This window comes from Limanda limanda, chromosome 20 (assembly GCF_963576545.1).
Source record: "Limanda limanda chromosome 20, fLimLim1.1, whole genome shotgun sequence".
NCBI classification, from domain to species: Eukaryota; Metazoa; Chordata; class Actinopteri; order Pleuronectiformes; family Pleuronectidae; genus Limanda; species Limanda limanda.
The window spans coordinates 22171407-22187266 of NC_083655.1; the positions used below are offsets into that span (position 1 = coordinate 22171407).

Genomic DNA, 15860 nt, shown 5'->3' on the forward strand with positions numbered 1-15860 from the left:
AAAGTCTTCATATATATTATTTTCCTGGAGAAACTCACACAGCTGATTGGCTACAACTTTTTCTAAGATTTTAGATAGGAAGGGGAGATTAGATATTGGCCTGTAATTTGCTAAAACCTCTGGGTCTAGGGCGGGTTTTTTGAGTAGGGGTTTGATTACAGCTATTTTAAAAGTCTGTGGTACATAACCTGATGATAATGACAGATTGATTGTGTTAAGTAACGAATTATCTATTAGGGGCAGAATTTCTTTAAGTAATTTAGTTGGAATCGGATCTAAAATACAGGTTGTTGGTTTAGAACCTGAGACTATTTTGGTAAACTGATCACGGGTGATCAGAGAGAAGCTGTCTAAATAATGGGAAGGATTCTCAGCCGTTTCTGAGATCTCTATTGTTGGGAGGGTATTAGTGCCAATTGAGGGCAGGAGATGATTGATTTTATTTCTAATAGTTAGAATTTTATCATTAAAAAAGGTCATAAAGATATTGCTATTTAGGGATCGAGGAATACTGGGTTCGGTGGAGGTGTGACTCTCTGTCAGCCTGGCTACAGTGCTGAAGAGAAACCTGGGGTTGTTTTTATTCTCTTCTATTAGTTTTGAATAATAGGCAGCTCTTGCTTTGTGGAGAGCCTTTTTATATTCTGTAACACTACTCTTCCAGTCTAGTAGATTTTCAACACTGTTGCTGGAGCGCCACTTCCTTTCTAGTTTTCTTGATATTTGTTTCAACTCATGTGTCTTGGAATTATACCACGGAGCTAATTTACTATGTTTTACACATTTCTTTTTTAGAGGCGCTATTGAGTCTAATGTTAATCGTAATGAGTCTGCAGAGCTTTCTACGAGGTGGTCAATCTCAATAGAGCTCGGGTTTTTAAAGAATTTGTTGTTTATGTCGACGGATAATACGGGTTTAAATGTAATCGGAATTATTTCCTTAAATTTAGCTACAGCACTATCAGGTAGACATCTAGAAAATGAGTTTTTTATTAGGGGCATATATTCAGATAGTGAAAAATCGAAGGTTATTAAATTATGATCTGATAGTACTGGATTGCGCGGAAGTACTGTTAAATGTTCAATTTTGACACCGTATGATAACACAAGGTCAAGTGTGTGGTTACAACAATGAGTAGGTTGATGCACACACTGACTAAAACCAATTGAGTCTAGTATTGAAATAAATGCTACGCTCAGGCTATCTTTATTATTGTCAACATGAATATTAAAGTCACCAACAATAATAATTGTATCTGTCTTTAGGACTAGGTTTGATAAAAACTCAGGGAATTCTGTTAGAAATTCAGTATAAGCCCCAGGAGCACGATAAACTACAGAAAATACGATTGGCTGTTGGTGTTTCCTGGATTGACGTGGAAGATTAAGAACAAGACATTCAAATGAGTTGTAGCTAAGTTTAGGTTTAGGATTAATTGATAGACTGGAGTTAAAAATAGCAGCAACTCCACCTCCTCGCCCGAGTTCCCTGGGAACGTGTGAATTTATATGACTGGGGGGAGTAGATTCATTTAAACTGACATATTCATCAGGATGCAGCCACGTCTCAGTAAGGGACAATAAATCTATATTGTAGTCTGAGACTAGTTCATTAACTAAAATAGCCTTTGAGGACAGTGATCTAATGTTTAAAAGACCACATTTGAAAGTCTTAGTTTCCTGTGTTGTTCCAGAGGCTGTGTTAATTTGTATAAGATTATTGTGAGTTCTCGCTCTGTTATTGTTTAATTTAAATAATTGAATCGGACGGTAGACAGAGACAGTCTCTATGCGGTTGGGTGACTGATCCAGAGGGAGCGCAGAGAAGTGTTTAGCACTGCAGCTCTGCTTCCTGGTCCCAACTCTGGGTTGTCATGTGATAGACTTAGTAATATTCTTAGATAAGAGAGCTGCTCCATCCCAAGTGGGATGAACGCCATCTCTCCTAACAAGACCAGGTTTCCTCCAAAAAGTTTGCCAATTATCTATAAAGCCCACACCGTTTACAGGACACCACCTTGACAGCCAGCGGTTAAAAGACAACATGCGACTGAACATGTCATCACCTGTAGTGTTAGGGAGAGGGCCAGAGAAAATTACTGTGTCCGACATCGTTTTAGCAAAAGCACACACAGACTCAACATTAACTTTAGTGACCTCCGACATACGAAGCCGGGAGTCGTTGCTGCCGACGTGAATTACGATTTTACTGTATTTACGTTTAGTTTTAGCCAGCAGCTTCAATTTGGATTGGATGTCGCCGGCTCTGGCCCCCGGGATACAATTGACTATGGCCGCTGGTGTCGCTAATCTCACGTTTCTGAGAACCGAGTCGCCAATAACCAGAGTTTGATTCTCAGCGGGTGCGTCGCTGAGTGGAGAAAATCTATTTGAGACGTGAGCTGGTGGGTCTTTAATCGTGGGCTTTCTATGGGTGGTACTATGCCCCCTCCGGACCGTCACCCAGCCACCCTGGGCACCCAGCTGCCCGGGGCAAGTCGAGGGACTGCTAGCTGAAGCTAAGCTAGGTGGCTTCGCTGCGGCTAGCACGGGCCGGCTAACTACAGCTAACGGGGGTTCTAAGCTGAGGAGCCGAGCTTCTAAGTTGCTAAGCCTCGCCTCCATGTCTACCAACATTCTACATTTATTACATTTACCACTACTGTTAATGGAGGCGGAGGAGTAAGTAAACATGAGACACTCGGAGCAGGAGAGAGCGGTGGAGCGAGAGGGAGAGAGAGAACACATCGCTGCTAAAACTATGAGTGTGAGATTTAAACAGAACACAGCATCACAAAGCACCAGAGAGGAGGGGCTGGTATGTGAGGGTCCTTAACTATATACCGGTGATTTTAGCCGTAGTAGAACAGAAAGACAGTTGTGTTTAGCGGAGGAGCTAATTCAGATAGCGACTACACCACCCGTGTCCCGTGGCAATAACAGGAAGTGACGAAATGACGCAGCACGCTTACCGTAAACACTGGAGAACAGGAGGAAGATCACATCTCCCATATGCATATTTGATCATTTATATCATATAAAATATGTCATTAATATCGTTTAAAATCATTTTCCAATCTGTTTCCTGGCGCGATAAAAAAAGACCGTGGTATCGTTCAATGTTATTCACAACAGTTGATTGACATGTAGGTTTAGCCAGTGTTGGGAGTAACGCGTTACTGTAATTCCACTACTTTTAGCGTAAACGAAGTATTTTTTTAAATCATGTAACGCAGTTACAATTACTGAAATTTAAATGAGTTCGTTACTCGCGTTTCTCTCTTTTGTTAAAAAGGAACACTTGCAGACAAGAAGACAAGGTTGGATGTCAGACAATATTTTCACGGACCGACCGTTAAGGTGTGGCTACGGAGCCTCACTATGGAGTCCCTCTGGTACTACAGATATGATGTCGGAAATGGCAACAGAGTTTTTAGTGCTGTTGTGGCGATCTCAGGGTTTTCTGCTATGACTTTAATCCAGGACACCGGCAGAGTTGTTTTCTCAAACATACTTTTAGGGCCGCCGTCATTTGCGATCTCCAGCAGCTGATCTTCTTTTTAAACAGAAATGCTGGATTCACCTGGTTTGTTGACAAATGGGTCCGACAAATACCGTGTTGGTTTGTGTTCAGCGAAAAAGTGACGTGACTGAGACAAGCGTCTTGACATGCGTAAAGCATGAGTCATAACGGAGAGGATCTGGTAATTTTCAAAATAAAACGGTGTTTTATTTTGAAAAATGACTGGATAATAGATAAAACAGAAAACATGTAAAATGTTTATTCTTTCTGTGCGGCCCGGTACCAAATGACCCACAAATGGGCCTGTTGCCCTGTTGATTACAATAAATAGGTCTAAAAAATATGTTTATTGTGTTGAAATGTTCAGTACTGTTCATATTCATTACATTTAAAAAGCAGACATAAAAGTAACTTAAAAGTTACTTTCCCTAGTAACTAATTGCGTTTGATATACAGTAACTGGTGAAGTAATTCAATTACTTTTAAAAGAAGTAACTAGTTACTGTAACTAATTACTAATTTTCAGTAACTTGCCAAAAGCTGGGTTTAGCTAATAGGAAGCCCCAATGTTGGGATGTTGTGGACCAATAGGAGGAGGCAATGAATGTGGGGGGCGGGGTCAGACACGGAAGTGAGGATCCGAATAGAGATGTCAACATTAGTAGACAGTCTGAAGATGGCGCCGTACTAACGGGAGCCTGTCGTAGCAGCTCCTGGTATTACTGTCGGTTTCTTGTGTTTTTATTACGTTTGCTGTTTGTTTTTTATATTTAATTTTGCACTGCTCTGTGCATCTTCGTACCGCACAAGGACGAGGTGCTTTTGCAACTGATCGGACACTTTTTATAACTTTGAACCGCACTTCGGTCTCTTCGGATCACTGGGAGCATGCCTGTAACACACGCCGGCTTTGTTTACTCCCGCGAACAGCTGATGGCCCTGAGGCACACCACCCTCTTGGCCGGAGAGAGACCCACCATCCCGGAGGAGCTAAAGAGGAGACGGCGGGGCTGCAGAGCGGGGATTAAACGGAGGATGGAGAAGAGGAAGTTTAAGCCCTTCATCCCTGCAGTCATCACTGGACACGTGAGATCGCTGGCAAATAAAGTGGACGAACTGGAAGCGCATATCAGGACACAGAGGGAGTACAGGGAGTCCAGTATTGTGTGTTTCACGGAAACGTGGCTGCACGAGCAGATATCGGACTCCAACGTCACCATTCCCGGCTTCCAGACGGTTCGAGCCGACAGAGACACCACCGCGACCGGCAAGAAGAAAGGAGGGGTCCTCGCCGTGCTCGTGAACAACAGGTGGTGTCACCCCGGGCACGTCACCGTTGGACTCCGTCCATATTATTTGCCGAGGGAGTTTACCAGTGTTTTCGCCATCACTGTTTACATTCCTCCATCCGGGAACGCGGAAGCAGCGTGTGACGTCATCCACACTGTGACTGCAGGATTACAGACACAACACCCCGGGGCCTTCATCATCATCACAGGTGACTTTAATCATGCCTCCCTCTCATCCACACTCCCAACCTTCTTCCAGTTTGTCAAATGTGCCACCCGTGAAAATAAGACTTTGGACCTGCTGTATGCAAATGTTAAGGATGCATACAGCTCCACTGCCCTGCCACCACTGAGCAGAACCACAACCTAGTCCTGCTCTCACCATCATACAAGCCTGTGGTTCAGCAGCACCCAGTCACAGTGAGGACAGTGAGGAAATGGTCTCCTGAGGCCATGGAAACACTGCGTAGAGGGCTGGAGGCCACAGACTGGGATGATCTGTATGAGCCATATGGTGAGAATATTGATGGCTTGACTGACTGTGTCTCTGAGTACATTGGGTTCTGCATAGACAACACCATCCCCACTAAAGAGGTTCGCTGTTACCCAAATAACAAGCCGTGGGTAACAAGCGACCTGAAGGCCCTTCTCAACGAGAAGAAGAGGGCCTTTAGATCACGGGACATAGCAGAACTCAAGCAGGTACAAAGGGAGCTCAAGCGCAGCATCAGGGAGAGCAAGGACAACTTCAGAAGAAAACTGGAGCACAAACTGGAAGACAACAACACCAGGGACGTCTGGAGTGGGATGAAGGAGATCACCGATTTCCAGAGGAGAGGTGGGGGAGCAGTTGGGAATGAACAACGTGCGAACGAGCTGAACACGTTCTTCAATAGGTTCAACTCCAACCCCCCCACCCCCAGCGGACCCTCCACTGCCTCCTCTGCTTCTCCAAGCAACAGACCCAACGACTCAGTCCGGATCATGTTCTTCGACTTCTCCAGCGCCTTCAACACCATCCAGCCCAGACTGCTGAAGGCCAAACTGGAGGGCATGCAGGTAAGTGCTCCCCTCATCACTTGGGTCGATGACTATCTGACAGGCAGACCGCAGTTTGTGAGATTACAGAACTGTGTGTCTGATCGTCTGATCAGTAACATCCGGGCCCCCCCAGGGAACTGTACTGTCCCCCTTCCTCTTCACCACATACACTGAGTCGTGTCATCTGCAGAAGTTCTCTGATGACACAGGCTGAGTACAGGGACCTGGTTGACCGCTTTGTGAAGTGGTGTGGGGAGAACTGCATGCAGCTCAACGTGGCGAAGACGAGGGAGATGGTGGTGGACTTCAGGAGGAACAAGCCCCTGCCCTCTCCTGTCTGCATCGGTGGGACGGATGTGGAGGTCGTATCTGCATACAAGTACCTGGGTGTCACACTGGACAATAAACTGGACTGGTCCACCAACACAGAGGCCGTCTACAAGAAGGGCCTGAGCCGGCTATTTCCTGAGGAGGCTCAGGTCCTTCAATGTCTGCAACAAGATGCTGCAGATGTTCTATAAGTCTGTTGTGGCGAGCACCATCTTCTTTGCTGTGGTGTCCTAGGGTGCGGGCATCAAGGCAAAGGACGCCAACAGGCGGAAAAAACTCATAAGGAAGGCAGAGTCTGTGGTTGGCTCTAAGCTTGTCACCCTGGAGGAGGTGGTGGAGGACAAGATGCTGGCAAAACTGCTGGCAATCATGGACAATCCCTCTCACACCCTCCACAAAACACTGGACAAGCTAAGGAGCAGCTTCAGCCACAGACTCATTCAACCCCGCTGCTCTAAGGATCGATACAGCAAATCGTTCCTCCCAACCGCAATAAGACTGTACAACTCATCTACCTCTGTCAGAGCCACCATCACAGAACTGCACTAAATATACCTGTCTCCTTGCACTGTGTACCCTGTACAACACTCTGCTCCATATACACTTACTTCACATCATATGTGAAATGTGTTAATATAAACCATATTGATATAATATATCATTTTATACAATAATATTGTCTTTTGCACACTCTGTCTACATGTTCTTACACTCATAGTATATTATATTATCTATTGTATAGTCAAATACTACTAGGAGGAGTTTTTGACTATACAATAGTATAGTCAAAAACTCCTGAAGGAGTTCACACCTGAGTATAAATATTTATACCTCTACTATATATCATATATTATATCATACTCTCTGTATATTCTTTGTGTATATAAGTCTATATACACATATTTATACATGTGTACATGTAATAATTATTATTATTATTATATTACTATTATTATTATATATACTGTTGCTGCCATTATTACTATATACTGCTATTATATTGGTATAATTACTATCATATATAAATATATATTATGTTATATTATATACTATATATACTGTACTATGTTTATATACTGTCTAACAATAACATTACCATCATATCATCAGTACTATTACCATCATCTTGCCACTGCACCTTATCTACCCATTTATCTTGTGTTTCTGTTTTTTATTCTTTCTACCTCAATATTTTTCATTTTATTTTATTTTATTCTATTGTATTGTATTTTATTGTATTCAAATATACCGGCTGCTATGAAACCTTAATTTCCCTTCGGGGATGAATAAAGTAATCTATCTATCTATCTCACGCACATTATTAAGCGAACTCGATGCCGAAACCATCGGTGCAGGGCGCGAGGCGCATCGCAGCCCATGAAGACCCACAAAGGTTTAACAGGGGGTGGATAGGAGGCGCCTAACTTTCTAGGCGCCTCCTATCCGCGGTGCGGCGCTACGGAAATGAAATGAAATGGTTAATCGTTCAGATTAATCGACTAATCAGTAAAATAGTCAACAGAATAATCGATTGAAAAATAGTCGTTAGTGGCAGCCTTAGCTTTTGTATATCTTTGCAACAGATAACACAGGGAGACAACTTGCTACTCTGAAACATCCTGCTCTATTCTTGGTTGCATTTCTGGATTACCAGCTTCCTCTCTGTCGCTGTTGGACTTATTGTCAAACTGGTATGGTTTGAAATTTGCCATTGTTGTTTCTCAACATGTGTTTTTATCTTGAGACTAAGAAGCTAAGCAGAATCAACGCACATTCAAGGCACTCTTATGCACACTTGACTGCTGACGTGCTTGTGCAAAATAATCAGTTATTGTGTTTTCTTCAGTCAGAAAGTTATATCACATATAAAGGTTACTTATAGTTTTCAATATATCTCTAGAAACGCTTAGCTTAAAAAGACAAACAGGTGCATTATGGGAGTTCCCCCAGCAGTCTATTCCTATAGCACCATAGGGGGGATGGTTCAGGACTCACCTGGTCCATTCCTAACTATAGGCATTATCAAAAAGGAAAGTTTTAAGTCTAACTTCAAATGTAGAGATGGTGTCTGCCTCCCAATCCCAGAGTGGGAGCTGGTTCCACAGGAGAGGGGCCTGTTAGCTGAAGGCTCTACCTCCCATACTACTCATACAGACTCTAGTAACCACAACAGAACCTTTATTTTGGGAGCGAAGTGACGTATCTGAACAATACGGTGTTATGAGCTCTTTGATATATGATGGGGCTTGATTGTTTAAGGTTTTGCATGTGAGCAGATGGATCTTGAATTCTATTCTCAATTTTACAGGGAGTCAAATCAGAGAAGCTAAGACAGAAGTAATATAATCTCTACTTCTAGTTCCTTTTGGACCAACTGGAGGCTTTTCACAGACTTACTGGGATATCCTGATATTCAATTCAGTTTTATTTTGATAGCCCCAAATCATAACATACAGTATCTCAAGGCACTTTACAAAAAACTCCTAGGGGAGAATCTCTAGCAGATCCTGGCTCAACCGGTTTGGGTGAGCAGAGAAAAGTTGAGGAGAGGGAAGATGGGTGGAAAAGAGGGGGATAGAAGAGAGAAAGCGATAGGGGGGAGAAGGTTCATAATAAGAAATGATAATAATCCATTCTAAAGGTAACAAATGTATGGATTAGTTTTTTAGGATCCTTGTGAGACAGAATATTCAAATTTTCATTATATTGCGCAGGTGTAAGAAAATGTTGGAGATAAAAAGTCTAATGCTGGGCCAGATATTAAATCTAGACTTCTTTTCCAATACGTATACTTTGCCAGTGCTGGAGTACTAATAATTGGTCAATATAATTCACTTGAGATGGTGAGAGTTCAATGAAGTAGCGTTTATTCTTTTGTAAAATGTAACCCTGAGCCGTAGAACCCAACTGAAGACTGAACTTCAAACCCTCTGGCTTATATGCTCATACTCGTCTCTGCTGTTGCCTGGTCAACCATTCAGGAGGTGGATCTCTCTTTCTGATTCAAAACTTCTGATTCGTCCTCAATATAATGGTGTCACACTTTCCCAAGTTAACTTTGTGTCCGTCTACAGTTGCACCAGGGGTCGATTCTAATGGTGTAGTAAAGCAGTAGTTTTCGGTAAAATTTTGACACCATTATAAATCTTGGAGTTTTGGAGGCCTCTGACTCAAGACTTATTTCATTTCGAAGTTCATTGACCATTAGATGCGGGTGATGTTTAACTGCATTATTTTTTTTTTATTGCAAAGAACAATGTCCCATGTGGCAGTGGCAATTCACAAATCATCTGCCTAAGAGTCCAAACTTTTGACTGTATCTTACAGAACAATGTAATCATTTAACTGCGGAGAATGACCCCATAGTCCAGGCAAAGTAACCCATTTTGGAGCCAAAAACTAACTAATTGTAAAACAATTTTTTTCAGAATAGATAATTTCTATGAGGTGTCCAGCACAACATACTAAAAGTCCTAAGAAATCCCAGTTGAGGAAATATGTTTAATTTTCATCAATGTGTGCCAATAAGGCCAGGCAACAATACACCCCAATGGGGCCATTTTTTTCTTTACTCCTATCAAAATTAAACTTTACACAATGAAAGTAATCAGGAAAAGTAACATTTTTTGTATTACAAGTTTCTTTGAAAATGAATTTTAATATGCAAATTAGCTATACACTAATCGAATATGGCCAAAATACATCCAAATAGGCTTAATTTTTTCCTTTACTCCTACCAAAATAAAACTTTACATGGTAAAGGTGTACATGAAAAGTAACTTTTTTTGTATAACTGTTCTCAGTGTGCCTCAACCGCGTTGCGTCGGTCAGGGCGGGGAGCGGCCCTCGTAAAACCAGTCGCCAGGGGTCTGTGGCGATGTCGAACCCACCCAACCTACCTGTGTCTTGAAACACGGACCAAGGAGTCTAACCCGCGCGAGAGTCAGAGGCTGTATATGTGCACGGGGGGGGGGGGGGGGTATTGATAGGCTTAACTGGGTGTCATCTGCATAGATATGTAATTGAGTGTGTCCTGATAATGTTTCCTAGTGGAAGAATAATTAAGGTGAATAAAATCTGGCCGAGCACAGAACCTAGAGCAGGGGACACTTGTTAAGATGTTGAAATTATAGCTTTTGCTCCCTTTATGTTATTTTTCTGAAGTTAAGCCCTTTATTTGAAAATGCACAATTTTCACATTGTATTTATTTTTTCTTATTTTGAAATGCAGCCCTACAATAAATATTGTCACAAAGTTTTTGAATCGTACTGAATTAATTTGATTTGAAAGTCAGGTATTTAGTACATGCATATGTTGATAAAACTGGCTACTTACATATATATCACACTAAAAAGTTAGACATTATGATCTTCAGGACCTTTGCTTCAAGAAATATACTCTAACTGGACCACTTTAAATTTTAGTTGAATACCCCTGACCTAGAGGGACACCATGAATAACTTTGGTGCGCACAGATGACTCATCGTTAATTTGCACAAATTGGAATTGATCTGATAAATTGGTTTCAAACTAGGTTAGAACTGTTCTTTTAATTCCAATAAACTGTTGTAGTCGCTATAATAAAATGTGATGATCAATAGTGTCAAATGCTGCACTAAGATCTAACAGGACGAGAACAGACACAACCCTCGATCTGAAGCTATTAGAAGGTCATTTGGGACTTTTACAAAGGCTGTCTCTGTACAATGATGAGCTCTTAACCCTGACTGGTTAGAGAGATTGGAGAATAGCTGTCTAAATAATTTGTAGGATTCTCAGCTGTTCCTGAGATTTCTGTGCTTGATGATGTATTAAGAACTAAGGGAAGGAGATGTTAGACTTTATTTCTAATAGTATGAATTTTATCATTACAGAAATTCTTAAAGACATTGCTGTTTAGGGATGGATGAGTACTGGAGTAAATGGAGCTGTAACTCTTTGTCAGCCAGGCTACAGAGAAACCTGGGGTTGTTTTCATTTTCTTCTATTAATGTGGAGCAATAGGCAGCTCCTGCTTTCTGGAGGGCCTTCTTACTTACCCTAAGAATATCCTTCCAGGATAGGTGATTCTCAACTCAGTTGTTGGAGCGCAACTTCCTTTCTAGTTTTCTTGATTCTTGTTTAAGTGTACACATTCATAGTCTCTCTGGCCACCCCTTAGATCTACTACCTGTTCAGAATAATTTTCTCTTACAGCCAAGTTGACAGTCTATAATCCATTATATGGATTTTTTTCTTTTTTCAAATATAAAGGAAGCTATAATCACAGATTAGTTTACACTGACACTGTTTTTATCTTTTATGCTATCATTAAATTAGGGTAAGTGTTTACATTCCACAGATATGCTCTCTGGTAGTAGAAAGGCTACGCATTGCAATCAGATACAACCACACAAAAAAGTGCCTACCTGCCTTTTGTGATCACCATTTATCTGAGTAGCAGCAGTAGCTCCATCCAGTTGGGATGGGTTCACACAACAGTCTTTTAACTTTAATCCAAATTCGTTTCAGCATTAGTCACAGCAAGTTAAAAACACACATTTTTCCAATAGAAGTGTCTTACAGATTCCAATACTCTTGTTCTGTATTAAGGGGGCCATTTATATTGGGTTTTACAAAACTTTGTTGAAGACATTAAGGAAGGGAGGATTGTGACCAAAGGGAGGAAAGAGTCGTGTTACCCTTGAAGCATTTCCTTTGGTTAGAGATGTGAGTTTGAAAGCAAATTTTGTGTTAATCAATACTGTATAACTTTTAAATTAGCTAAACACAGTTTGTGTAATGCCAATTAAATGATTCAGCCTCTGCAATAGAATATGATGGTCAATAAAAAAATTGATCTCAGATCCTTAACCAGATCAATAGTCATTTGTAACTTTCACTAGTGATGTTTCTCGGCTATTATTAAAAGGTAACTCCGGCAGGTGCTGGGGGCTCTACGTATGTGTAGAAAAAGTCATATTACAGCATTTCTTTTCTCAATAAAGAATAATGGCAACATTTACAAATATCCTTGAGTCTTTTAGTGGAGTAATTGCATTTTGGCCATTGTAGACATCAGGTTTTGATGCAGGATAAAATTTCATGTAATAAACAAAGGTCTGTCTAGTTTTGCTGCATCAATTCTGATAAGATTTTAACTCTTCATTGTGTGTCTGGAAATGTTAGGGATGCTAGAAATGTTATTTGTCAATGTGCTTCTTTGTTGTGTTGCCTTTATGTCAGGTCCCTGTTTCTGCCCTCATATCATTTGTGGACTCTTTGGAGGGGGGCTACAGAAAGCACAAGAACCCCTACCACAACCTGATGCACGCTGCTGATGTCACACAGACTATCCATTTCCTGATCCTCAAGACTGGTATGGTGGTAAGTCTGGTGTTGGGTTAATGCAGACACTATCATGCAATGTATCACAATGGATAGAAATTTGCTTATTTCTTTCAAGCAATTCTCTCCAATGTCCCCATAGGTGCTTCAATATTGAGTTTACGGTCAAATATAAATTGTATGGGTAGGACCCAGATGCAACATGATACAGTTGGATATAATTAGTTGGAATTGATCATTAATGACGCTCTCAGCAGACACGGGGAAAGGCAGGTGATCAGTTCCATATCAGGAATCACTGGAGGTTCAGCCTCAAACAGAGATTATGGGGTTTACGATTCATATACGCTCTAGGTGGCCCCTATCAGCGAGCTGAACTCTCTCTAGAATGTTCATGTAGATGATCGGTATTTATACAGAGCTTGACAAAGCTTTACAGTACATCTACAGTGGATCTATGTGCAGCACATTCTTGATGAGATGGGGAAATCTGGGGTTCGATATATTTCCCAAGGACACTTCGGCATGCTGGGTGAAGTTGGGTGGATTTTCTGATGGCGGGGCCTGATGACAAATTCACTTTCACTGCAGTGATTTGATGATACACAAACAGTGTTAGAAGATATTGTTAAAAACTGTTAATGACTCGGCTGTAAGTTGTTATATATCTTTTCAATTAAAAGGTTTGTGTGGAACAGATATGCCACGCGAGCACAACTAAGCTGTTGGTTTTAAAGTAAATTATGAATTGGATCAATAATCTGGCTTCAGTTCACCACCTCACGTCTGCATCGCCACTTTCCCATCCTAAAAACGTTTGTACGCATGGGTCAGACTTTGCGTGGAAATGTACACATTTTTCCGTCCAGTTTGTTATTATAAATCCTAACGTTTGCTTGAGAAGTGGTTTACGCACTTTTCAGGCCTCGTTTTGTGTTGCTTGGTTGACAACATTACATTTCTTCTCAGTTTTCTTAGGTATATCAAGCCGTGTTTTTTGATATCTTCCTACAATGGTCTTTTTATTGAATTTCACAACTTATAAAATAACAAAACACAAAATAAACAATCCTGCACGGTTCCTACTATGACAGTTTAACATGCTCCAATTGTCATGTAACATAATATGTACATTGATCAGTGTACACATTTAAGGCTGTGGTCAAAAGCAGGCATGGTGTGATGTCTTAACCAGCGCTGAGCAGCAAGATGAAAGGTTTTCTGCGTGTGTAGAATGTTACCCACAGAATAAGGAACCATAAGTGTAAGCTCCCCATATACTACTATGTCCCCTGAAACAACCACAGCCTTTTCTGCTGCAGCTACTGCGTGTAAACACCAGCTGCAACAGGATCAAGCCTGGTTACCTGGTTGTAGTTTGGCTCAATGTTTGTGTTAAAACAAAAGTCATATAACCATATTTTTGGTCAAAAACCTGAGTATATGGATAAGCCAATCATTGGCAGTCCTGGTATGGGAACAGACTGTAGAGAAGTCTTAAAGTCAATAAAAGCTTTGTCTGCTTCGTCAGTCCAAGTCACTTTGTCATGTGCACTGAGATTTTTACCATGAACAATGGAAGAGAGGGGTGCCTCTCTATCTTAGTAGTTTGGAATTGTCTGCCGTATGATGTCATTACTAAGACATTTGTTTCTTAAGGCTCTTATATACTACTACGTGTCCGTTTCTCGGAGAGGTCTCAGCGGTGGGCAAAGAGTCTTTTTGATTTTTACTTCTCCGACACAGTCCGTCGGAAAAAAATTCATCGCCAAACCCATAGGTGGCGCAACGGAAGACGAGCTCAGAGAAGCCTACCCCATTTGGGAAGAAGAAGTCCACGTGTCTCTGTTTACATGTTAGCTTGCGTCCCACACACTGAACCATGGCAACTAACAGAACTAAATAAAGTGACACCCAGCAGATCAAAATGCTGATGTAATCGTTTCTTAGCGCAGCGCTTCCCCGGTCTTGTTTCCGAACTGTGTTGCTGATTCCACAGCATGAATCTGATTGAGGCTACATGTAGCTAGAAGCTACACGGACCTAGCTCCCCCCCAGCTTCCACACAGTCAGCAGGGACTCCAGACACTAACTACTACTATCCAGTGTTTGCTTCTAACCTGACGGTATTATAGAAACAGTGTCATGATAGAAGTGGAATTAAAGTCGTGACGGCGGGTTCTTGCACTGTTACCACCGCAGTTAGCATGGTGGCTAGCCCGCTAGCCTAGCCTGCTAGCGCCGTTTTGAAAGCTCGTTATAACCGTATGTGACCGTACACACATGCCCTCAGTGCTCGAACGAGCCACCGTCAGCCGGACAACTCCGCTGGATTAACACACACGTCACATTAATCGTAGAATCATAGTTGTGTTTGGGTTAGCTGTCAAGCAGGACGTTTGAGGCCGGAAATGACGTCGAACAGAAATGACGTCGTACGGAAATGACGTCATACGGAAATTATGTCGTTCGCGGACCAATCACAGCCAAGAGCGGTCCGTCGGGTCTCCAACATGAAGACGGATAGTTAGAAAAATCAGACGTGTACGAAAAGCTGTCCGAAGCATTCGGAGAGGGCGTTTCACGACGGATAGGGCGGTCTTATCTGTCCGTAAAAGAAAAAACGGAGAGGCATAAATTGGCCTTTAGTGGTTGGTTTTGGCACTGATTGAACAGCCTGAAGGGATATTGGAGATAGGGGTTTGCCCTCAGCTGTGATCACACGTCCAAGATATTTGCTCAATGTGTGAAACACTTGTTACTATTTTGCATGTTTTACGTGACGGACTACATATCATCAAATTATCAACTTACAGTAACAGAATGGAACCTGATGTTAAATTCAGATTTTGCAAATTGTTGCACAGTGCACTTTGAAAAACTCAAGGACTTTCAGAATAGCCCTGAGGACATAGAGTCAAGGTGTTTCCTTTTCCATCGAAAGAGAAAGCAAACCAAAAGTGGTTGCATCAGATGATATTAGCCAAAATGGTGTGAGGTCAGTCATGGTCTGTTGACTCCAGAGCCATGGTCCCAAATCCCACGTGTGGAGATTACACATCAAACCAGGTTGTAAAATGAAGAGAGATACAAAAACAGGAACTGCCTCTCCTGTCCAGTAAATCCATGACATTTCCAATGTTCTGCCTCGTCCGACTTCCTGTTTCAAACTTAATCAAATTTCTCATCTGTCCCTACTGACACGTGGTGCAGTGCAATGAATCAGATGTCATGAATCTTCCTGCCTGTGTACTGTCAGCATGCACAAAGGAGATGAGGTGTGATGTAATCGTACCCACACTAGATGGCAGCAGTGACCACTCGAAAATGTAGAGCAATGCAGATGGAT

At 41.8% G+C, this 15860-nt stretch overlaps 1 protein-coding gene across 1 annotated transcript in view; it reads left to right on the plus strand.

The window, feature by feature from the left end:
* Window positions 1–15860, plus strand: part of pde1ca (phosphodiesterase 1C, calmodulin-dependent a) — a 130818-nt gene that overhangs the window by 20991 nt on the left and 93967 nt on the right. The window contains exon 8 of the mRNA XM_061093614.1: window positions 12410–12550. Within this exon, the coding sequence (XP_060949597.1) occupies window positions 12410–12550 (141 nt within the window). The remainder of the gene's footprint in view (window positions 1–12409; window positions 12551–15860) is intronic.